Source organism: Trachypithecus francoisi, unplaced genomic scaffold (assembly GCF_009764315.1).
Source record: "Trachypithecus francoisi isolate TF-2019V2 unplaced genomic scaffold, Tfra_2.0 Lachesis_group12, whole genome shotgun sequence".
Lineage (NCBI taxonomy): Eukaryota > Metazoa > Chordata > Mammalia > Primates > Cercopithecidae > Trachypithecus > Trachypithecus francoisi.
This window is the reverse complement of record NW_022681457.1, coordinates 39,751,120-39,775,693: the sequence shown is the minus strand read 5'-3', so window position 1 is coordinate 39,775,693 and position 24,574 is coordinate 39,751,120. Positions and strand designations below refer to the sequence as shown.

The window sequence follows — 24,574 nt, the reverse complement described above, 5'->3', positions numbered from 1 at the left end:
GACCAGCTGGTGAATTGTATCTCTTCTTGTTTTATATCTTGCCATTATGTTATTAATTATGAACTCCTAAATGTGACCTTTCCACCAAATGATTGTCCTTTCAGCAATTCTACAGTCAACTCTACATTTCCCTCTTTTATTTTTATTTTTTTACTTTTGAGACTTACCTCAGCCTTTTGGGAAATATCATTCATTTTGCTCTATGTGGTCTTGGGCTGATTATGAAGCTCTGTAAATATTTTCACCTGAAAAAAAATTATATTGTATAATAAATTTTAATTTATTTGTAATATATTATGTATTTTTATAAACAGAAATAGCAATTAATTGCCCCTCAAAAAATACTGACATAATCCAAGCAAGTAATAAATTGTGATAACCTTTAGCTCTTTTTCCCAAGATTCATGGTATAGAAAATGTAAGGTGCATGATGCTAAAAGATCCCTGAAAGTTTTTGATCCAGAATAGCTTGATGAACATACGAAGTTCACTTGAAAATAATGTGTATTCAGCAATTATTGAGTGTATTACTCTATAAATATTAACTAGCTGAAGATAGTTGATCATGTTTTAGATCTGTATTTTTACTAATTTTTGGCTAGTTCTATCAATCTTCAACTATGTAGTTTTTTTTTTTTTTTTTTTTTTGAGATGGTGTCTCACTCTGTTGCCCAGGCTGGAGTGTAGTGATGCAATCTCAGCTCACTGCAACATCTGCATGCCAGGTTCAAGCAATTCTCCTGCCTCAGCCTCCCAAGTAGCTGGGATTACAGGCCCACGTCACCATGCTTGGCTAAATTTTGTATTTTTAGTAGAGACAGGGTTTCACCATGTTGGCCAGGCTTGTCTTGAACTCCTGACCTCAAGTGATACACCCAACTCAGCCTCCCAAAGTACTGGGATTACAGGCGTGAGCTACCACGCCCAGACAGAATTTTTTTTTTCTTGCTTTAATTCTGTTGTTTTTGTTTCATGTAATTTCAGGTTTAATCACACACACATTATGATTATATCTTCTTTTTTAATTGACCCTTTCAGCAGTATGTTTTTTGTTTTGGAGACAGAGTCTCACTCTATGGCCCCAGGGTGAAGTGCAGTGGCACAATCTCAGCTCACTGCAATCTCCGCCTCCCAGGTTTAAGCGATTCTCCTGCCTCAGCCTCCTGAATAGTTGGGATTACAGGCAGCACATCCTCACGCCCAGCTAATTTTTTGTGTGTTTTTAGTAGAGACGGGGTTTCACCATGATGGCTAGGCTGGTCTCAAACTCCTGACCTTGTGATCCACCCACCTAGGCCTCCCAAAGTGCTGGGATTACAAGCGTGAGCCACTGTGCCTGGCCTATAATCTGCTTTTTTAATTGCAGCATTTAGTTCATTAACATTTAATGTAATTATTAACATAAATGAGTTTAGGCCTATCATTTAAATGTTTATTTTAGGTTTGTTTTATCTTGTTTTGTTTTTTGCTTTTGGAATTTTCTAGCCAGCTTTTTTTTTAAATAGAGTTTATTTTAGGTTCACAGCAAAATTGAGTAGAAGATAGAGATTTCCTGTATATTTTCTGTCCCTGAACATGCTTAGTCACCCCCATTATCAACACTGGATAACCCCATTATTACCACCCATTGGAGTGGTACATTTGTTATAAATGATGAACCTATACTGACACATCATTATCACCCAGAGTCCATAGTTTACATTAGAGTTTACTTTTACTGTATATTCTGTGGGTTTTGAGCAAATGTACCATGACATGTGTCCATCATTATAGTATTGTACAGAGCAGTTTCCCTGACCTAAAAGTCCTCTTTACTCCACTTGCTTATGCTTTTCTCCCCCATCATTCCTGGTAACCATGATCTTTTTACTGTCTCCATAGTTTTGCCTTTTCCAGAATGTCATACAGTTGGAACCACACAGTATGTAGCCTTTTCATATTGACTTTTTTCACATAGTTATGTGCATTTCAGTTTCCTCTGTTTTTCAGGGCTTGATAGCTCATTTCTTTTTAGCACTGAATAATACTCTATTACCTGCATGTACCACAGTTTATCCATTCACCTACCAAATGACATCTTGGTTGTTTCCAAGTTTTGGTGTTTATGAATAAAGTTAACATAAATATCTGTATGCAGGTTCTTGTGGACCATGATTACTGGAGTATATGGTAAGAGCATGTTTAGTATTACAAGAAACCACCATGTAGCTTACCATTTTGCATTCCCACCAGCAATCAATGAGAGTTCGTATTGTTCCACATCCTCACCAGCATTTGATGTTGTCAGTGTTCTGAATTTGTTTGACCATTCTAATAGATGTGGAGTGGTATTTCATTGTCATTTTTATTTACGTTTCCTTGAATATATATTAAATGAATAAATATTAAATTAGAATTACATTAAATAATATATTAAAGCACTTTTTCATATGCTTATTTGCCATCTGTATATCTTCTTCAGTGAGATGTCTCCTAAGATCTTTGGTCCATTTTTTAAAAATTTTTTTTTTTTTGAGATGGAATCTTGTGCTGTTGCCTAGGCTAGAGTGCAGTGATGTGATCTCGGCTCACTGCAACCTCCACCTCCCGGGTTCAAGCAATTCTTCTGTCTCAGCCTCCCTAGTAGCTGGGACTACAGGCGCCCACCACCATGCCCGGCTAATTTTTATATTTTTAGTAGAGATGGGGTTTCACTATATTGGTCAGGCTGGTCTCAAACTCCTGACCTCACATGATCCGCCCACCTCGGCCTCCCAAAGTGCTGGGATTACAGGCGTGAGCCACTGTGCCCAGCCCTTTGGTCCATTTTTTAATTGGGTGGTTTGTGGTATTATTACAGAGTTGTTAAGAGTTCTTTGTATATTTTGGATAACAGTCCTTTATCTGATTATGTCTCTCGCAAATATTTTCTCCAAGTCTATGGCTTACCTTTTAATTCTTTTCATAGTGTCTTTTGCAGAACAGAATTTTTAATTTTAATGAAGTCCAGCTTATCAATTCTTTCTTTCACGAACTGTGACTTTGGTATCATAGCTAAAAAATCAATTCCAAATGTGAGGTCATCTAGATTTCTGCCTATGTTTTCTTCTAGGAGTTTGATAGTTCTATGCTGTAAGTCTGTGATTCATTTTGAGTTAATTTTTGTGAAGAATGTAAGGTCTGTTTCTAGATTCGGTTTTTTGCAAGTAGATGTCCAGTTGTTCCAGCACCATTTGTTGAAAATAATCTTTACTTTATTGCCTTTGCTCCTTTGTCAAAGATCAGTTGATTATACTTATGTGGGTTTATTTCTGGGCTCTCTATTCGGTTCCATTGATCTTTTTCTTTATTATTTCACCAACACTGCACTATATCAATTACTGTAGGTTTACAGGATGTCTTAAAGTTGAGTAGTGTTACTCCTCCAGCTTTGTTCTTCTCCTTCAACACTGTATTGGCTATTCCAAGTCTTTTCCCTTTCATATAAACTTTAGAATCCATTTGTCAATATCCACAAAATAATGTGCTGGGATTTTGATTGGGATTGCATTGAATCTATAGATGGATCTAGGGAGAATTAATATCTTAATAATGTTAAGTCTTCTGATCCATGAACACAGTATGTCCCTCCCATTATATACATATTCTATAATTTCTCAGAAATGTTTTGTAGTTTTCAATGTGCAGATCTTCCACATCTTTTGTCAGTTATCCCTAAATAATTTCATATTTGTTTATACTACTGTAAGTGGTGTTTTTTAAATATTTAAATTAATGATTGTTGGTAGTACATGTTGAGTATCCCTTATCTGAAATGCTTGGGACTACAAATGTTTCAGATTTCAGATTTTTCTTTTTCTTTTTTTTTTTTCCTTTTTTGAGACAGAGTCTCACTCTGTCGCCCAGGCTAGAGTGCAATGGTGTGATCTCCGCTCACGGGAACCTCTGCCTCCCAGGTTCAAGCAATTCTCCTGCCTCAGCCTCCTGAGTAGCTGGGACTACAGGTGTGTGCCACCACGTCCAGCTAATTTTTGTATTTTTAGTAGACACGGGGTTTCACCATGTTGGTCAGGCTGGTCTCGAACTCCTGACCTCCTGATCCGCCCGCCTTGGCCTCCCAAAGTGCTGGGATTACAGGTGTGAGCCACCGTGCCTGGCCTCAGATACCAGATATTTTTTTTTGGATTTTGGAATTTATATATATATATATATATATATCAGGCTATCTTGGGGATAGGGCCCACGTCTAATAATGAAATTCATTTATGTTCCATATACACCTTATACATATAGCCTGAAGGTAGTTTTATAGAATATTTTAAATAACTTTAGCATGAAGCAAAGTTTTTTGTTGTTGTTGTTGTTTTGTTTTGTTTTGTTTTTGAGATGGAGTCTTGCTCTTGTCGCCCAGGCTGGAGTGCAATGGCACGATCTCAGCTCACTGCAACCTCCACCTCCTGGGTTCAAGCAATTCTCCTACCTCAGCCTCCCAAGTAGCTGGGATTACAGTTGTCCTTCACCATGCTTGGCTAACTTTTGTATTTTTAGCAGAGACAGGGTTTCACTATGTTGGCCAGGCTGGTATTGAACTCCTGACCTCAGGTGATCCACCTGCCTTGGCCTCTGAAAGTGCTGAGATTACAGGTGTGAGCCATTTTGCCCAGCCAAAGCAAAGTTTTGACTGTGATCTGTCACATGAGGTCAAGTGTGGAATTTTCCACTTGTGCCATCATGTCAGTACTCCAAAGTTTTCAGATTTTGGAGCATTTGGATTTCAGATTCTCAGATTATGGATGTTCAACCTGTATACAGAAGTATAATTTGGGGGCCAGGCGCTGTGGCTTGTGCCTTCAATCCCAACCAACAATTTGGGAGGCTGAGGCAGGGGGGTTGCTTGAGGCCAGGAGTTCAAGAACAACCTGGGCAACATAATAGACCCCATCTCTACAAAAAATTAATAAACTAGCCAGGCCTGGTGTTGTGTGTCTGTAGTTTTGGCCACTTGGGAAACAGGCAGGAGGATCTCTTGAGCCCAGGAACTCAAAGTTACAGTAAGCTATGATCATACCACCATACTCCAGGCTGGGTGACAGAGCGAGTCCTTATTTCTAAAAGAAAAAAATTAAAATTAAAAAATACAATTTTTGTATTCTGGTTTTATATCCTGCAACCCTGCTAAAATAACTTATTAGTTTTTTTTTTTCTTTTTTCTTTTTTCTTGAGACAGTCTCACTCTGTCACCTAGGCTGGAGTGCAGTGGCACCGTTTCAGCTCACTGCAACCTCCACCTCTCAGGTTCAAGTGATTCACCTGCCTCAGCCTCCTGAGTAGCTGGGACTACAGGTGTGACTCACAACACCTAGCTAATTTTTACATTTTTTAGTAGATACAGGGTTTCACTATGTTGGCCAGGCTGGTCTCGGACTCCTGACCTTGTGATCTGCCTGCCTTGGCCTCCTAAAGTGCTGGGATTACAGGCGTGAGCCACTGAGCCCAGCCTAATAACTTACTAGTTCTATTGGCTTTTTCATAGATTCCATCAGATTTTCTACATACATAGACGATCACATCATCTGTGAGCACAGTTCTACTTTTTCCTTTCCAGTCTGGATGCCTTTTATTTCTTTTTCTGGCTTGACTGTACTAGCTAGAACTTCCAGTACAATGTTAAATAGAAGCGGTAAGAGCAGATATCTTTGTCTTGTTCCTGATCTTAGGAGAAATACGTCCAGTCTTTCACTATTAAGTGAGATGTTAGCTGTAGGCTTTTCTTACATGCCCTTTATCAGACTAAGTTTGCTGGAGTAATTATCAGTAACAGATGTTGGATTTTATCTAATACTTTTTCTGTGTCTATTGTGTTAATCATATGGTTTTCATTTTTAATTTATTAATATCATGAGTTACATTAACTGATTTTCAAGTGTTAAATCAACCTTACATTCCTAGGATAATTCTCAATTGGTAATAATGCATTATCCTCTTAATATATTGCTGGAATCAATTTGATAAAATTTTGTTACATTTTGCATCTGTGTTTATGAGAAATTATTGGTTGTGTAAGTTATCTTTTCTTGTGATGTCTGCTTTTGCTAACAGAGTAATATTGCCTTCATAGAATGAGTTGGGAATTATTTCTTTAGTTTTCTGGAAGAGTTCATGTAGGATTTAGTATTATTTTTTCCCTAAATATTTGCAAGAACTCCCCAGTGAAGCCATGTGGGACTGAAGTGTTCTTGGTGGGAAGGAGACAATATAATGGGGGAGAGGAGGGGACATGATTCCCTATAATTATTAATAAGATCCTAACTTTTCTTGTTGAGTGTGTCTGTCAGTGCTTATGACATTATTAAAAATAAAGGAGTAAATTAAAGGAATCTGTGCATACATGAGTGTGTCATGAACTAAGGTTTATGAGTAACCTAATTTTATGGGCCTCAGATAAAAATAATAAATAGCACTAGTCCTGTTGTCTTACTTGAGCCATTATGTCATATCTAGAGTTACCTATTATTTTATTTATTTATTTATTGAGATGTAGTTTTGCCCTTGTTGCCCAGGCTGGAGTGCAATGGTGTGATCTTGACTCATTGCAACTTCTGTCTCCTGGGTTCAAGCGATTCTTCTGCCTCAGCCTCCCAAGTAGCTGGGATTAGAGGCATGCACCACCACGCCCGGCGAATTTTGCCTCAGCCTCCCAAGTAGCTGGGATTAGAGGCATGCACCACCACGCCCGGCGAATTTTGTATTTTTAGTAGAGACAGGGTTTCATCATTGTTGGCCAGGCTGGTCTTGAACTCCTGACTTCAAGTGATCCACCCGCCTTTGCCTCCCAAAGTTTTGGGATTATAGGCATGAGCCACCATGCCTGGCCTGATATTTCTTCTTATATAACCAACAAAACCTACCCTTCATTCTCATAAGGCTTCTCAAACCTTGTGGTTATTTTTTATTCATTCTTCTATATCTCCTAGATTTTAATAGCTTGTCAAGATTTATGAATGTTGCTTTCAAACTTCTCTTACATATTACTTAATATTTCCACGGCCTCCATACTAATACAGACCTTCATCACCTCACATTTGGATTACCAAAATTTGGTAATCAGACCTAAATCCAAATTTCAGATCTGTTAACTGCTTAGTTAGGATTAGATAAGATAGCATTATATGAAGAACCCTGGAATAATAACTAACATTAGTAGATATCAATAACTTTGATTAATTTTATTACTATTCATCTCCCCTACTAGAATTTACTCTATTTAGGAAAAATCCTATCTTTCCCTGCCAGTGAGCATATATAATGTATTACTTACACAATTTTTTATTTTTTAAAATAGATGCCAGGTGTGGTGGCTCACGCCTGTAATCCCAGCACTTTGGGAAGCCGAGTGGACAGATCACCAGAGTTCGGGTGTTCAAGACCAGCCTGACCAATATGGAGAAACCCCATCTCTACTAAAAATACAAAATTAGCCAGGAGTGGTGGCACATGCCTGTAATCCCAGCTACTCAGGAGGCTGAGGCAGAAGAATTGCTTGAACCCAGGAGGCAGAGGTTGCTGTAAGCTGAGATCGCACCATTGCACTCCAGCCTGGGCAACAAGAGTGAAACTCTGTCTCAAAAAAAAAAAAAAAAATTGAGGCAGGGGAGGGGTGGGGGTGGGTGCAGTGGCTCACACCTGTAATCCCAATACTTTGGGAGGCTGAGGTGGGAGAATTGCTTGAGCCCAGAGTTTGAGACCAGCTTGGGCAATATAGCGAGACTCATCTCTACTGAAAATTAAAAAATTTGGAAGTGTCGTGGCACATGCTTATAGTCCCAGCTATTTGGGACACTGAAGCAGGAAGATCACTTGAGCCCAGGAGTTCAAAGTTGCAGTGAGCTATGATCATGCTACTGCACTTCAGCCTGGGCAACAAAGCATGAGACCATCTTAAAAAAAAAAAAAAGAGAGACGGTGGGGGCCTCACTCTGTTGCCCAGGCTGGTCTCGAACTCCTGGCCTCAAGTGATCCTCCCACCTCAGCTTCCCAAAGTTCTGGGATTACAGGCATGAGCAACCATGCCCGAGTCTCTTGTGCAGTTTTTTAGAGTAATACTAAAGGGTATGAGGAAAACTTGGAATCATGGGATCATAAGAACTGATAATTTTAGGTCAATTAATTGGCCAGAGAGGACTTCAAAAGCCTTATTTATTTATTTTGGTGAAATGAAAGAAAATTGGGTGGCTTGCTAACAGTGAAGAATTAGTCAAGAATAGTCCTAGAAAATAAACGAATCAGCTAGCCCTTTTCATTTGATTTTTTAAAAATCCTCAAATTATATCTTGACTTATAGATTTAGAATAAAATAAAATTGATTTTTAAAATTTACTATGAATAAAACTACTTAAAATCGTTTTTTAAAATGTCAGTTCAGTATTCTGAGCTCTCATTTTTAAACTCCGTGAAAATTTGAACAGCACTAGCCTTAACTTTTTTGGTTAAAATACAAGCAAGTGATCAAAGTTTGCTCTGTTCTGCCTTTTGAGGATAAAAAGTTGTAGCAAAATAAGTTCATGACCTTTTTATGTTATGGAATTGCACTTAAGGTACAGATTACAAACCAACAGGACTCACATTTCTTAAATGTTTTTATACTGGAGAAAAAAACTTCATAATTACGTAGACACTGTAAATACATATAAGATTCCTTTATTGTTAATTAAAAAGGAAGTATGACACTGCCTTGGTAGAAACAACTATGCATTTCAGTTGCTAACTCATCTGCCTATCTGTGTTAACACAAGGACAAAGGTATGGATTGGACTCTGGCCTATTAACTTCACAGGAAAACTCTGTTCCCTAGTCATTAATTGTATTGTCCTATCTAAACCCATTATTTCACTAATACATCCTTTAGTCACAAAACATGAATAAAATTAATGATGAAGATAATCCAAGTTAACATTTGTTGAGTCTTCACCATGTGCCTGGTAATGTGCCAAGTAGTTAACAAGCATTGTCATTTATTTCCTACAACAGGGATTCAAGGTAAATACTATTATCAAACCTTCTCTCAAAATCATTTCCAGGCCAGGTGTTATGGCTCACTGAACTTGTAATCCAGGCTGAGTTGAAGCAGAAGAATCACTTGAGGCCAGGAGTTGGAGACCAGCCTGGGCAACATAGCAAGACCCCATCTCTACAATTTTTTTTAAAAAAATAATCTGGGTGTGGTGGCATGTCCCTGTAGTCCCAGCTACTTGGGAGGCTGAGGCAAGTGGATCACTTGAGCCCATGAGTTCAAGGCCGCAGTGAGCTATGATTGAACCACTGCACTACACCTTGTGCAACAGAGTAAGACCCTATCTCAAAACAGAAACCAAACAAACAAAAAACAATTTTAGAACAAATGACATATTCAGGTTCAACATTATCACAACTTTTCATAAACCCCCTCATAAAAATTCCAAACCTATATATATTTTAAATTTTGATATTAATACAAAAATAATTTGAAATCTCCCAAAATATTCTACTAGAACTTTTTGTGCTTAATAACCTTTGTAGAAAATATTCAATTATATCCTCATGATAATTATCTAGTTAACTGTTGATTTTTTCATGCATATTAAGAAGACACTGACGGTGGAAGAAACACTGGAGTTAGAGCCAGAAAACTTGGATTAGAGTTTCTGTTTAGGTTAATTAGTAGATACATGATTTTGGATGAGCCAGTGAATTTCAGTTTTATATGTAGAATGGACCTAATAATCCTTTTCTCATTACATTGCCAAATAAAATGAACAATTCCCTTTTTCTGAACTTCACTGCTACATTTGATACTCTCAGTCACTCCTTTCTTCCTGAAATCCTCCTTGCTTGGTTTCATAGCACTATTCTCCCTCTGTCTTTCCATGTCTCTGAGCATTCTTTCTCTATGTCCTTTGAGGGCTTCTATACCTCTCTCTACCTCTTAGATGCTGTTTGCCCCCAGATTTCAATCTTTGCCCTTTTCTTCTCACTCTCCACTTTTTCTTCTGTGATTTAGTACACTTCAGTAGATTAAATTACTTCTGTAGCCTCATCTCTTTTTACCCCTCCCTCCCACTCTATCACCCATACTGTAATACTGGCACAACTCAAGCCTTTGCAGAGCTGGCTCCCTCAGCTTTATGCTATTCTCATTCCCTTATCACTCAGCTAACTCCTACTCATCCTTTAATTCTTGGATTGTCACTTTCTCCAGGAAGCCCTCCTTGATGCCACAAGATTAGGTTAAGTGCTTCTCCTGTGTGCTTACACAGCATCCCATGGTTACCCTAATTGTAGCACTTACCACAAGGTACAGTAATGACCCACCTTCCTGAAAACCTCCTCTATCACAAGGTGAGGTCTTTGAGAGTAGTGACTATGTTTCATACACCACTATATCCATAGCACCTCCTGCCTCAGCCTCCTGAGTGGTACTACAGGCTTGCACCACCATACCCAGCTAAGTTTTGAATTTTCTTGTCGAGACAGGTTCTCACTATGTTGCCCAGGCTGGTCTTTAACTTCTGGGCCCAAGTGATCCTCCCACTTTGGCCTCCCAAAGTGCTGGGATTACAAGCATGAGCCACCATGCCCAACCTGAATAAGTAAATCTTGCCAGCTTCAACATGAATCACTTTATGAACAGATAAAGCTTATCTGGATATAAGGTATGACTATCATTGTGGTTATCATTATGCAGGGATATGGCATAAATACAACATGTCAGTTATTACATAATTTTTTTTTTTTTTTTTTGAGATGGAGTCTCACTCCGTTGCCCAGGCTGGGCAATGGTATGATCCCTGCTCACTGCAACCTCTGCCTCCTGGGTTCAAGCAATTCTCCTGCCTCAGCCTCCTGAGTAGCTGGGACTACAGGCATGCGCCACCACACCCAGCTAATTTTTGTATTTTTAGTACAGACGGAGTTTCACCATGTTGGCAAGGATGGTCTCTATCTCTCAACCTCGTGATCCACCCGCCTCGGCCTCCCAAAGTGCTAGGATTAAAGGCGTGAGCCACCACATCTGGCCCATAAGTATTTATTAAGCATCTACTATGCCAGGCACTGTACTAGGCACTGAGAAATATCATGCTGAACATACAGACACGGTCTCTATTCTCATGCTATTAACAGTCTCTTTGCAACAACTCTCAACAAAAGCCTTGGAACCGGATTTTTAAGTGGTCCAGTCTGATTTGCTATCTGCAAACACAGGTAAGGTTCTAACATCAACCATACCTACTATAGAATTGAAAGGCAGTATACACTATACCCCAACTTCCAGTTAGATAACTAAGATCCATGACTTCCATTCTCAGTCCACATTTTGCACTTCTCTTACTCACTGATTTTCCTCTGTGTACATGGCAGACTCTATGCTCCCTTCCCAGATTGCAGGGGATCAGTTGCTTTCCAGTGCCTTGTTCAATTAAATTATAATTTAAAATAACCCCCCAAAGCTATCACATAAAGCTTTTCAATATTCACGCAAAAACTAGCAAGTCTGAAAGATCCTCTGTTCCTCTGATTCAGCTTTTTATTCTCTTAACAAACTGTCTATACTATATTTTAAAGAAGTCTTCTGTTGAACATTTATAGCAGATTATTAGTCTTTTAGAAACATATTCTCAAATGTCAAATATCATACATTAAATATATACAGCTTTTGGTATGTCAATCATACCTTAATAAGGTGGTTTTTTAAAATATTCCAAATATCACCAGGGACGGTAGCTCATGCCTGTAATCCCAGCATTTTGGGAGGCTGAGGCGGGTGGATCACTTGAGGTCAGGAGTTTGAGAACAGCCTGGCCAACATGGTGAAACCCCATCCCTACTAAAAATACAAAAATTAGCTGGGTGTGATGCCAGATACCTGTTATGTCAGCTACTGGGAAGGCTGAGGCAGGAGAATCGCTTGAACCTGGGAGGCAGAGGCTGCAGTGAGCCAGGATTGCACCACCGCACTTCAGCTTAGGTAACAGAGCAAGACTCTGTCACAAAAAAAATAAAAAATAAAAATTTCAAATATCAATTTAATCTTTGACTTATTTTATCTCCTCCCACTTCTTTTCTTTCTTGATAGGATCTCACTCTGTCGCCCAGGCTGGAGAGCAGTGGTGCAATCAGAGCTCACAGCAGCTTTGACCTCCTGGGCTCAAGCAATCCTCCCACTTCAGCCTCCTGAGTAGCTGAAACTACAGGCACACACCATCACACACAGCTAATTTCTGTATTTTTTGTAGAGACGGGGTTTCATCATATTGCCCATGGCTTGTCAGTCTTCCCAGTTTTGTGTTTATATATATTAACAGTCAACATTTCAGTTACCAGTCTCTAAACTTAATTTTGCTGCTTTATTTAGCAAAAGGCCCCAGCTGCTCCTTCAATTTCATATAATTATGCTTGCCAGAAATTATTTCTATTTAGTATTCATATGTATCACTATAATTTTTACTGATAAACTTACAAAATGAGAAGCTGTAAAATTCAAAGTATTCACTTTACTGGTTTTCTTTTTTCAGAATCCTGATAAACATTTTCAAATTATTCAATCTTTTCAATAGGTGCCAGAATCCAAGTGTAATGACATAGTTAACTTCAATTGCTGTAGGGCAGCTACTTTAATGTAGTTTCTTCAAAACTCTTAACTGATACATATCGTATTAGAATAGAATAATAATTTAAGTATACATTATTGGTAAAAAAAAAAAATAGGTTTTAAAAGTTTCAGAATAACTTCTAGCCATGATTGTTTTGATTTCTCTTTTTTTTCTTTTCATTTCTTATGATAGGATAACAGCCCACTGTTCTTTCTACCCTCAACCAGGCCCACTAGGTTCTCTACTCAACTACTGCAATCTCTACCTCTCTGTTCTCCTCTCTGTGCTCTAGTGTATCACTCTAACTCTGAGGATATTGACTGTGCAGTGCATCATGAATCAGAACTCAAATTCTCACCTGGGCTTGACAGGCCTTCTGCAGACCCTCAGACTCTTCAGTTTCCTTTGTCTTCTCCCCATTTTTTCAAACTTCCACCTAGACAAATCTATTTAGTAGCCTTTTTCTACCTCCAAGACCTTTCTTAAGTCACTTCTCTACCAAGGAGGTATTTTCCCAAACGAATTATAATGGAAATGGTGATTTTTCTCCACTTCACCTGAAAAATGTTGTTTTTCCTCCTTCAGTCTCTAAGACCTCTAAATATGCTTAGATTTCTAGGTGTATCTGGCATAAAGTTTAAGCATTCTTATATTGGTAAACATCTCAGACATATCAGTCTAATCTATCTTTTTTGTTTACTTTTTTATTATGGAAAATTTCAGGCATAGAAAATGAAAGAGACTAATATAATGAACTCCCATACACCCATACCAAGCTTCAACAATTATCAGCTTTTTCCACTGTATTAGGCAATACAAAGTCTGTTTCATTTATTTTGTGCAACACCTATTTCAGCATAACACATTTTTATAGATGTTTTAAATAATATTCTACCTGTACTCACCATATCCTGGGCTCTATGTAGTACATCCTCCTATCCTCTCAGAATTATGAACAGAATCAAAACCTATAATTCTTGCCTTATTCTCTTTTGAGAAGACTTTAAAGTAACCACTCAGAGAAAATTGGTAAACTCTCATTTGATGAAGTCATTAATAAAGTAATGAAAAGTTACATGTACAAATAAAATTTCTACATGTAACTTTTTTTAAAAACTACAATTTACTACAAAAACTACAATACATTAAAGGAAAGTTCTGAAACCTCTAAACTAAATAAAGGAGGAGAAAATTAACTGAATACCTATTGTGTACCATAAACTAGGTGGTTTTCATATACTTTATAAATTTAGTGATGAGTTTGATAGAACTAAGAATAAACAGAAAAAGATAAATTAGTAAAAACTGATATTTGTTCAAGAAACATTTATTGAACATTTTTCTATAATGTGCTAGGTACAGTATAGGCTACTACATAAATAATAACAAATAGGATAAAATATCTGTTATGGAGTTCATGGTCTAGATGAGATCAAATATAACTATCAAAAATATAATAAAGCTTACATTTTTAGATTAGAAAAGGCTTTGTTTAGGTAACATCTGAAAATGTGTAAACACACATAAAAATTAGCTTTAGCTGGGCACACTCCTGTAGTCCCAGCTTAGGCAGGGAGGACTGAGGTAGAAAGATTGTTTGATCCCAGGAGTTTCAATCTAGTTTGGGCAACATAGTGAGACACTATCTCTAAATAAAATAAAAATAAGCTCTGTGATGTTAAAGAAAATCTCCCCACTAAAAGAAAGGCTATGTATTACAAAGGTGGGTCTCAAACTTTTGGGGCTCAGGACCTAAAAGTCTGGGCCCATTATTGAGGATCCTAAGATGGTTCTTGGCCACCTAAAAGGGGCAGCCACAACACAACAATTCAGCTCCATTGCGCCTTCTAAGTATATAAGATCCCAGGCAGGTCCATTGAATTCTTATGAAGAGTAAGATTAGAGAGAAAACAGTGACCAAAAGATAAGGCTGAACATGTGGTTCTAAGAGTTTGGTTATAATAGAGGTTTTGTTTATATGGATTATAACAATAGGTCTTTAATATATTAGAACTTAAAATGTTCTAATATATACTTATAAAGTCATTTAAAGTAACAATAAGCCATTATTTATAAACATAAAAATAATTAGGACAATCATTTTATATTTTTGTTAATATCTGGTATCTGGCTTCATAGAGGAAAAATACATTCTCATATTTGCTTCTGCATTCAAACTACGTTGATGTTGTTTTGATTGAAGTCTCTAAGAAAACATGTCCTTATATTAATATGTAGTTGGAAAAAGAAGGACTTTATGGACCCCTAAATGGCACCGAGGACTCCCAGGGGTTCTAAGACCACATTTTGAGATTTGCTGAGTTACACGGAAAACATCCTAATTGAGTCATGTCAAGTTCTCATTCTAGAAATGTATTTTAGAATGCTACTGTATTTTAGAATGCCACTGTATTTTAGAATGCTAAATGGAGATTGGCTTAACAACTTAATTCCTATACTCAGTGACCTGAATGCCAAAAGACTTTATATCTAGAATCTGAACAGGCTTTTCTTTTTCTAGTGTTAAATGATTTTTCTTGTTTGAGTAGGCAGATGCAATGTCCTTGGCCACCTTAAAGGGGCAGCAGCAACATAACAATTCAGCCCCATTACACCTTCTATGTATCTAAAATCCCAGGCAAGTCAATTGAATCGTTATCAAGAATACTATTAGAAAGAAAACAGTGATCAAAAGATAAGATTGAACAGGTGGTTCTAAGAGTTTGGTCATAATAGAGAAGGCTGGGATGATAAAGAGATTTAGTAATGGCATTCTAACACATTAGGCATTCATGTTAAATGAAGACGACTATGTATCCATCACAGGTTTCAGATGGAATATTGCAATATTACTACAACCTATACACAATTTATCCAAAAAGCTGCATTTTTTTCAAATTTGACAGATTAGTTCCGTATTTACATTATTTTTCTGAGAAGGAGAATTGGTATGCCTGGCAATGGGATACGAAACAAATAAGAGCTAGCCCTTGTAAATCAAATAGCTTTGGTGAAAGAAATAGATATCCTAACTATTATATGATGTAGTAAATGCTATAATAGCAGTACTATAACCAGGCTATAGAAACATGGAAAAGACTATGGTATGGTTAAGGAAGAGGCTGGGTTAAAGAATGTCTCACAGAGACGATGACATTTGAGTTAGACCTTGACAGAGAAGTAGAATTTCACCAAGTGGAAAAGATAGTAAAGGCATCCAGGAAAAAGAACCAGAATGAATAAAAATACCAATGCCTGATGACCCATTGCAAATTTGGGGAGCTATAAAATTGTCCAGTCAATCTATGGCAAAACTAGAAAGACAGGCTGGGCACAGACTAGAATGAATACTGTACACCATATTAATAAAAAGTTTAGATACTATCTAATAATATTATAGGCAATAGAGAGCCAACAAAGGATCATGACTTAAAGATGTATTCTAGAAAGAAAAGAAAAAGAAACTCTTACAGCAATGTAGAGAATGGAGTTTAATGGGGAAAGGACAAGTACAATGATCTTGGTAAGAGAAGATAAAGGCCTGAATTAGGACATTGGCATTAGGAATGAAAAGCTGGAAGAGACATTTTGGAAGTGGAATTGACAGGACATGGTGACTCATTATTTATTTAACAAATAATTATTACGCTCCTACTTTGTGCCAGGTGCTATCCTAAGCTTGGGAAGATGAAAGTGAACAAAAAGTCAAAGTCCCTGTCTTGATTAAACTTTTTTTCTTTTTTTTTAATTAGAGTCTCCCTCTGTCACCTAGGCTGGAGTGCAGTGGCGCGATCTCAGCTCACTGCAACCTCTGCCTCCCAGGTTCAAGCAATTCTGTGCCTCAGCCTCCTGAGTAGCTGGGATTACAGGTGTCTGCCACCACGCCCAGCTAATTTTTGTATTTTTAGTAGGGACGGGGTTTCACCATCTTGGCCGGGCTGGTCTTGAACTCTTGAGCCTCTGTCTCCCAAAGTGCTGGAATTACAGGCGTGAGCCACCGTGCCTGGCCTTCTTGACGGAACTTACACTGTAGTGGGGCACGCACTAATGCAAGAGCTTTGGCCAATTTGATTTGGAAGGGTAGAGGTGAGGAGAGGAATACTGTCAAGAATGAACCCAAGCAAGAGTCAGAGGATGAGAAATAAACAAATAAATAAAAAAAGATGAACCCAAGGTTTCAAATGGGTGAACAGGGTTACCATTAACTGGAGATTAAATTAAAAGGCATGTTTAAGTCAGAAAATGAACTCAGTTTCTGAGTCACTGTGCTTGGCCAACAACTTATTGATTGATTGATTGATTGATTGAGACAAAGTCTCACTGTGTCACCCAGGCTGGAGAGCAGTGACGTGATTTCTGCTCACTGCAACCTCTGCCTCCTGGTTTCAAGCAATTCTCCTGCCTCAGCCTCCCAAATAGCTGGGATTACAGGCACATGCCACCACACCCGGCTAATTTTTTTTAGTACAGACAGGGTTTCACCATGTTGGCCAAGCTGATCTCAAACTCCTGACCTCAAGTGAACCGCCCACCTCAGCCTCCCAAAGTGCTGAGATTACAGATGTGAGCCACTGTGCCCGACCAGGCTGTCAACTTTTAAGATTTCTTTTTTGAGATGGAGTCTTGCTCTGTCGCCCAGGCTGGAGTGCAATGGCACTATCTCAGCTCACTGCAACCTCCACTTCCCAGGTTCAAGTTATTCTCATGCCTCAGCCTCCTAAGTAGCTGGAATTACAGGTGTGCACCACCACACCCGGCTAATTTTTGTATTTTTTGGTAGAGATGGGGTTTTGCCATGTTGACCAGGCTAATCTCGAAATCCTGGCCTCAAGAGATCCGCCTGCCTTGGACCCCCAAAGTGCTGGGATTACAGACATGAGCCATGGTGCCCAGCCAACTTTTAAGATTTTAAATGTAATACTTAACTATATGCTATAAGTAAATGTTAAAACCTAATTCTTACAGTCTTTGGAACAAGCAACAAAATTGTTTTGAGCTTCATAAAATATGAGCCTAAATTTTTATCATTTTTCACTTGTACAGGAAACATAAACTTAGGTATAATGTAACTTTATTACATTTAATTAATGAAGGTTGCAACTTTATACTTTAAAAATTATACTATAGGCGACCGGGCACGGTGGCTCACGCCTGTAATCCCAGCACTTTGGGAGGCCGAGGCGGGTGGATCAAGAGGTCAGGAGATAGAGACCATCCTGGCTAACACGGTGCAACTCCATCTCTACTAAAAATACAAAAAAATTAGCCAGGGGTGGTGGTGGGCACCTGTAGTCCCAGCTACTCGGGAGGCTGAGACAGGAGAATGGCATGAACCCAGGAGGTGGAGCTTGCAGTGAGCCGAGATCGCACCACCGCACTCCAGCCTGGGCGACAGAGCAAGACTCTGTCTCAAAACATATATATATATATACACACACACACACATACACACTATAGGCTGGCCACGGGCAGTGGCTCACGCCTGTAATTCTAGCACTTTGGGAGGCCGAGGCGGGTGGATTGCCTGAGCTAAGGAGTTCGAGACCAGCCTGGGCACCATGGTGAAACCCCATCTCTACTAAATTACAAAAAATTAGCCAGGTATGGTGGTGTGGGCCTGTAGTCCCAGCTACTCGGGAGGCTGAGGCAGGAGAATTGCTAGAACCCAGGAGGCGGAGGTTGCAGTTAGCTGAGATCATGCCACTGCACTCTAGCCTGGGCTACGGAGCAAGACTCCATCTCTTAAAAAAAAAAGAAAAAAAATTATACTATAGGCTGGGTGCAGTGGCTCATGCCTGTAATCCCAGCACTTTAGGAGGGTGAGGCCTGGGCAACATGGTGAAACCCCATCTCTACAAAAAGTAGAAAACTTAGCCGGGTGTGGTGGTGCACACATGTAGTTCCAGCTACTCGGGAGGCTGAGGTGGGAGGATTGCTTGAAGCTGGGATATAGAGACTGCAGTGAACCCTGATCATGCCACTGCACTCCAGCCTGGGTGAAAGATGGAGACCCTGTCTCCAAAAAATAATAATAATGAAATAAAAATGATACTATAAAACCTGTCATCAACCTCATCGAAATTCAAAAATATGAAATTAGATCCTATAGAAAAAAAAAAGAAATTAGATCCTATTTCACCTAGATGAAGTAGTGATCTATTTCCCTCTTACCAATACATAATTCCTCACTGAAAACCAAGCATCTTATGCCAGGTGCAGTGGCTCACACCTGTAATCCTAGCACTTTGGAAGGCCAAGGCAGGTGGATCACCTGAGTTCAGGAGTTCGAGACCAGCCTGGCCAACACAGTGAAGCCTCGTCTGTACTAAAAGCACAAAAAGGCTGGGTGTGGTGGTGCGTGCTTGTAATCCTAGCACTTTGGGAGGCCAAGGTGGGCAGATCACGAGGTCAGGAGTTCAAGACCAGCCTGGCCAGCATGGTGAAACCCCGTCTCTACTAAAAATACAAAAATTAGCCGGGTGTCGTGGCGAGTGCCTATAATCCCAGCTACTCAGGAGGTAGAGGCAAGAGAATCACTTGAACCCGGGGGTGGAGATTGCACTGAGACGAGATGGTGCCACTCCACTCTAGCCTGGGCAAAAGAGCAAAATTCCGTCTAAAAAAAAAAAAGAAAGAGAGAAAATTAAGAATCTTTTGAATCTTTCAACCTGCCTTGATATCCTTCTGCAATAAGTATAAATAACAGTCTGCCCTTATATGATAGTTGTGATACTTTTCAAAGTACATCCACCAAACTATGAGCCCCTGAAAGGTAAGAACTGCTCTATTCCTCTCTATAGTTTTAGTGTCTCTCACAACACCTAGGACATAGTACAAGCTCTATTCATATTTGAGGTGGTGAATGAATGACAAAGAGATAACAGGAAAACTGTCTGATCCAAAATTATCCCAAATAAGATACATGATTCTTATGTACAAAAGGAAGACTGATGATCTAGATGCACTAACTAAAGTAATAAAAAATAAAATGGGGTGGGTTTATGCTAAACTAAATACCATGAACAACCAGAAATCTGAGGCTTCAAGAATTCTGTTCCCAAGCAAATTGATGTGGTAATCACTGGAGTCTGGGCCTCCTCACCATCTCTGCAAGTGGAAGATGGTCTTCATTGAAGGACACAACTGGGAACAGGAAGACCTGGATTTCTGGCTCCAAACATGTCAGTGGGATGGGGAGGCAAAAGAAAAATAGTAAACTCCTCTTTATAGCCAAGCTGTAGGAGTCACAAAAACTCTCCTAAACACTTCTCAAATGGACTGGGAGTAGAATTTTTAAGAAGGCCAGGCATGGTGGCTCACACCTGTAATCTAAGCACTTTGGGAGGCCAAGGCAAGAAGATTGCTTGAGACCATGAGTTTGAGACAAGCCTAGGCAACATAGTGAGGCTCTGTCTCTACAAAAAATAAAAAACATTAGCCAGGCAGGGTGATGCATGTCTGTAGTCCTAGCTACTCAGGAGGCAGAGGTAGGAGGATCACTTGAGCCCAGGAGATAGAGGTTGCAGTGAGCCACGATCATGCCACTGCACTCCAACCTGGGTGACAGAGCAAGACACTGTCTCAAAAAAAAAACACCAAAAAACAAAAAAAAAAACCAATGATTTATGAGATCCTAGGAAATATTTCTTTAGCAGAAATATATCCCCTATGCTTTCTAAAATCCCACCAGGGAAAGTATTTTATTTGTTTTGGTTAGCAATATATGGTCCCTTCCAGCTCTAATTGACACTAATAATTAGTGTCAATGAACGCTAACCTCTTCTCCCACTCCCATGATCATATTATTTAAGAGGTTTGCTAACCAAAATATATCTATAATGTTTAAAGTCCCAGTTACTATTGCTAAGTGCAGCAGACTTTCCATCATATGATGCATTAGATACACTTGCCCTAATACTTAGATCGGGGACTGCCTACTCAAGTATTCAGGGTCAGGTAATGTAAATGTAATGTAAGGTAATGTTATGTAATATAATTGGCAGGTAATGTAAATGAGTGTATGACTTGTTTAAAACAATAGGGAATCTCAGAGACTATGTCAAATGGAGACCATGTGACCTGCCTGTCTGTGGGGCAGCCACTATTTAGTTCCAGTGTATTGTTCCTATGCAAAAATGTGAACCTTTAGGTACAATACACACTATTTGGGTGACGGGTACACTAAAAACCCAGACAGACTTCACCGTTTTACAATTCATCCATGTAACCAAAAACTACTTGGTACCCCTAAAGCTATTGAAATAAAAATAATTTCTTTAAAAAAGTGAACCCAGATTTTGCCCAGATTTTCCAATTTTTCAAGAGAGGATGTAAATCGATATTTTAATGTAAACTGTACCAAGTATTAAGTATGTCTGTGGCTAAAAGTGTCTTTTTTTTTTTTTTTTTTGACACAGAGCCTCACTCTGTCACTTAGGCTGGAGTGCAGTGGTACAAGCATGGTGCACTGCAGCCTCAGCCTCCTGAGCTCAAGCGATCCTCCTGCCCCAGCCTCCCAGGTAGCTGGGACTACAGGCATGCACCACCACGTCTGGCTAATTTTTAAATTTTTTGTAGAGATGGGGGTGAGTCTCACTATGTTGCCAGGACTGGTCCCGAACTCCTGGGCTCAAGGGATCCTCTCGCCTCAGCCTCCCAAAGTGCTGGGAATTCAGGCATGAGCCACCATGCCCAGCCCCAAAAGTGTCTTTTTGGTTTTTGATTTTTTTTTTTTTTACCTTTTTTCCTACACTTGGTAATCAGGAAGTAAAAGGTGTCTTTTTGACTGTCGACTTTTTGACTGCCATAGCCTTAGTCTAAATGAACAGACAACACTGAGAAATGGAAAGGGTCAAAGGGGAGGCCTATTTTGGCCAGAAAGAGTGAAGCAGAGTCAAAGGGGAAGAAAAGACAGGGAAGAGGCCCAGGATGGATGGTGAGAAGTGAATTTCACCAACCTCAAAACCTCGCTCGCATAGGGAGCCCCAATCTGCTTGTCTTCTAATCTAAGAGTAAAAAGGAAGAGATGTCAAGAAGGAAATAAAGGAGGAAGAAAAAGAATCACCTGTTGAGCAGTTACTGGATGGCAGACACTGCATGGGATGCCTTCACATGTTGTTTTATTGAGATATGCTAATGCAAAAAGAAAGAATTCTATGCATGGGGAAAAGACTAAAAGGAAATATATCAAAATCCTAACAGTAAGGGTGTCAGATTACAAGAGCCCCTTTTTCCATTCTCCATAATTTTTAACCATAAATATAGTATGGTGTATTGACATTATAATACAAATTAAACTAAAATTTAAGGTGGATTTCTGGGTACAAATCCACCCACCCTAGAATATAGAAAGTAAATTACTATAAATTAAGCCAAACTATACACTGAATATTTAAACAGAAAAGGAAAATGTAGCCATTTCAAATGTATATAATATGTAACTATGCAATTATAAACCCAGAAAGAGAACATGAAAGAAACTACACAGGTGATATGGACCACAGATTGATTAAGAACAGAAATATGTGAAATTGTTAAGAATGTTATAAATCATTTTCTGTCCATATTATAAGCTACTAAGATGTTCTGTGTGTGTGTGGCCTATAAAACTATAAAACATACTAAAAGTCCTCTCTTCTATAAAAACATTTAGACTTTTACCTATGTTACATACTTTTCCACATTCATTGCATTATTTTCTTTCTTTTAGGTGTGTACAACTCTCATATTTAAATAATCCCCCCCTTTTTTTTGTCTTTTAGGTATTTTTTTTTTAATAAATGAAGTATGTCTTTATAGGCTGCTCATATTCTAAGCAGTCTGAATCCCCAATTAATCTCTTCCAAATATGCATATTTAGTTTTCATTCTGCTCCAAAATGAAACCCTAACCTAAATACTTCAAGTGAAATTTCAGGGGAAAAATACTGTTCAAAAACCTAGATAATGCATTCCTTTGTTGATGCTAAATATAGTCATCTCAAGATGACATACATTTTGACAGTGATCAGCCTTACATGTCAAATTTTCAAAAATAGCACAAATTCCATTTTAAGATGAGCAGGAAAAATTGCTACTCATTACATTTCAGTCGAAAATGGATTTTAAAGTATGAATCTTCTATTAAAACTGGATTACATTATAACTATAATGAGGAAAACTGGATTTAAAATAATTTTGTTGTGGTTTTAGCTTAGAATTCTTTGAGGGAATTGTTGCAGATAAACTACATAATTGCATGCATTTTTCTTTAAATTGTTCCTCAGAAGCATTAGTCAAAATATAAAATATCTGCAAAAATACGGTGTTAATTGCTGTAAGGAAGAAGAAACTTAAACAGCTACATTGGTTAGTCAAAGTTTACTTATACAAATTATACCTCCCCCCAAAAAAACCTTTCTCTCATTTGATTAATTATGCAGTTTTTCTTAACAATACCCCAAACTCAAAAGAATTCGAGACAGTTTTCTTACTGCATCAATTTAACCTGTAAAAGGATAATATTAGAGGGGGAAATTATGTGGTCCACTCAATAACATGTGACTAAGATGGTATAAATACTTAAGTTTATTTAATCACATTACCTAAGACATAGTTATGTTGTGACTCGCAGGCCAATGGGCCGCTGCTACATGAATTCATTAACAAAATTTGACGATGAATGATGTTCCCGTTGCTTTGGTCAGGGAACTGATTTCTTTATTATGGCTTCTTTTCTTTACCTGTGTCTTTACCAAGGACATTTTGTTAGGACATATCCTTATGCTATTTTTACCTTGTTATCTCTCTGCCAACTTTGTTCACGTTGTGCTTTAATAACTATAAAATGAGTATCTCTAAGTCATTGCAGTAACCAACTATAACCTCTCAACTTCGTCATTTTCTTTATAAATGCCAATGCTAATGCATTTGTAGAACGTTTCACAGTTTACAAACAGCTGGAATGGTTTGGCGTTTTCAAAAGCATATAAGCAAGGGGAATTCTCAAGAGGTGACTACATTCTTCACTCACGTAAACTACGTAAACTTCGTAAACTTCCAGCCCTAGTTGCCCAACCCCCAGCATCCCACCGCGGGGAGAATCACACACACACACACAAAAAAAAACAAAAATGGGTTGGAGACAGGAGTGGGGGGATATGCGGGGTTGTCGGGGGAGTAATAGGCTGTTAAATCGTATTTCTTCCCATCTTCCACAGGGACCGATCAGAAAGAATTTCTTAACTGGTACTGCTGGCAGAGACGGAGACCGCGGCGGGGGCACGTGGTGGACGGCACTGAACTTCCCTAAGGACCCCAAGAGTTCAGCCGAGGGACCGGTACCCACTCCGCTCACAGAGGGCTCCCTCCCTACAGTAGGGAACGCACCTGAAACTCAGCGGACGAGGCGCAGGGGAGCAGAGCAAAGACATCGCAACCAGAAGCCCGAGGTCGGCTGACGCTTTCAGACACTGGGGCAGCCCCTGTTCGGCACCCCGCCTAGCCCTCAGGACGCGGCTCCGAGGCCGGGTTCGCCCGGGCCGGGGCCAGTGCGGAGCCACAGCTGTATGGTGGCCGGCGCACTCCGGTGCTGCAACGGAGCATCGCCAGAAGCCGCGGACCCCGAGCGCCTCTCTGCAGCCGCTGCAGCCGCCGCTCCCGCCGCTCCCGCCCCCGCCCCCGCCCCCGCCAGGGGACCCTACACCTCAGTCTCCACTCCCCTCAGCCCACGTTCCCCCAACTCTTCTCACCCTGCAGGAGCCGGTGACCCGCGAAGGTCCTTCTTTTCGCGCGGAGGGACTGTGCGCGTCCCGCCTGGCTGTGGGTAAGGGTCTGGGAGCTCTGGCCGTTACACTTCTGCTCCAGCCGCTGGGAGTCCTCTGGCTGCCGCTGCCGCCGCCGCCGCCGTCTCCAGCAGCAAGTTTCCATAAAAGTCCTGGTGCGCAGCCTGTTCCCGCATTCCAGGCGGGCCCAGCGCCGGCTGCAGCTGTT

The 24,574-nt window shown here is 39.5% G+C and overlaps 1 protein-coding gene and 1 pseudogene across 10 annotated transcripts in view; one reads left to right on the top strand and one right to left on the bottom strand.

The window, feature by feature from the left end:
- The window catches only part of NEXN (nexilin F-actin binding protein), a 53,515-nt gene extending 28,941 nt beyond the window's left edge, over nucleotides 1-24,574 (bottom strand). For 2 of the 10 annotated variants that reach the window (XM_033225378.1, XM_033225377.1), the window contains exons 1-2: nucleotides 24,334-24,456; nucleotides 168-245 (exon numbers count right to left, since the gene is read on the bottom strand). In XM_033225378.1, the coding sequence (XP_033081269.1) occupies nucleotides 168-194 (27 nt within the window). In that variant the 5' untranslated portion in view covers nucleotides 195-245; nucleotides 24,334-24,456. Of the gene's footprint in view, nucleotides 1-167; nucleotides 246-2,213; nucleotides 2,253-23,971; nucleotides 24,184-24,333 lie in introns of those variants that run through there. The other 8 variants (XM_033225373.1, XM_033225379.1, XM_033225381.1 and 5 more) reach the window with 7 other exon arrangements.
- On the top strand, nucleotides 23,537-24,525 carry LOC117092139 (annotated as a pseudogene).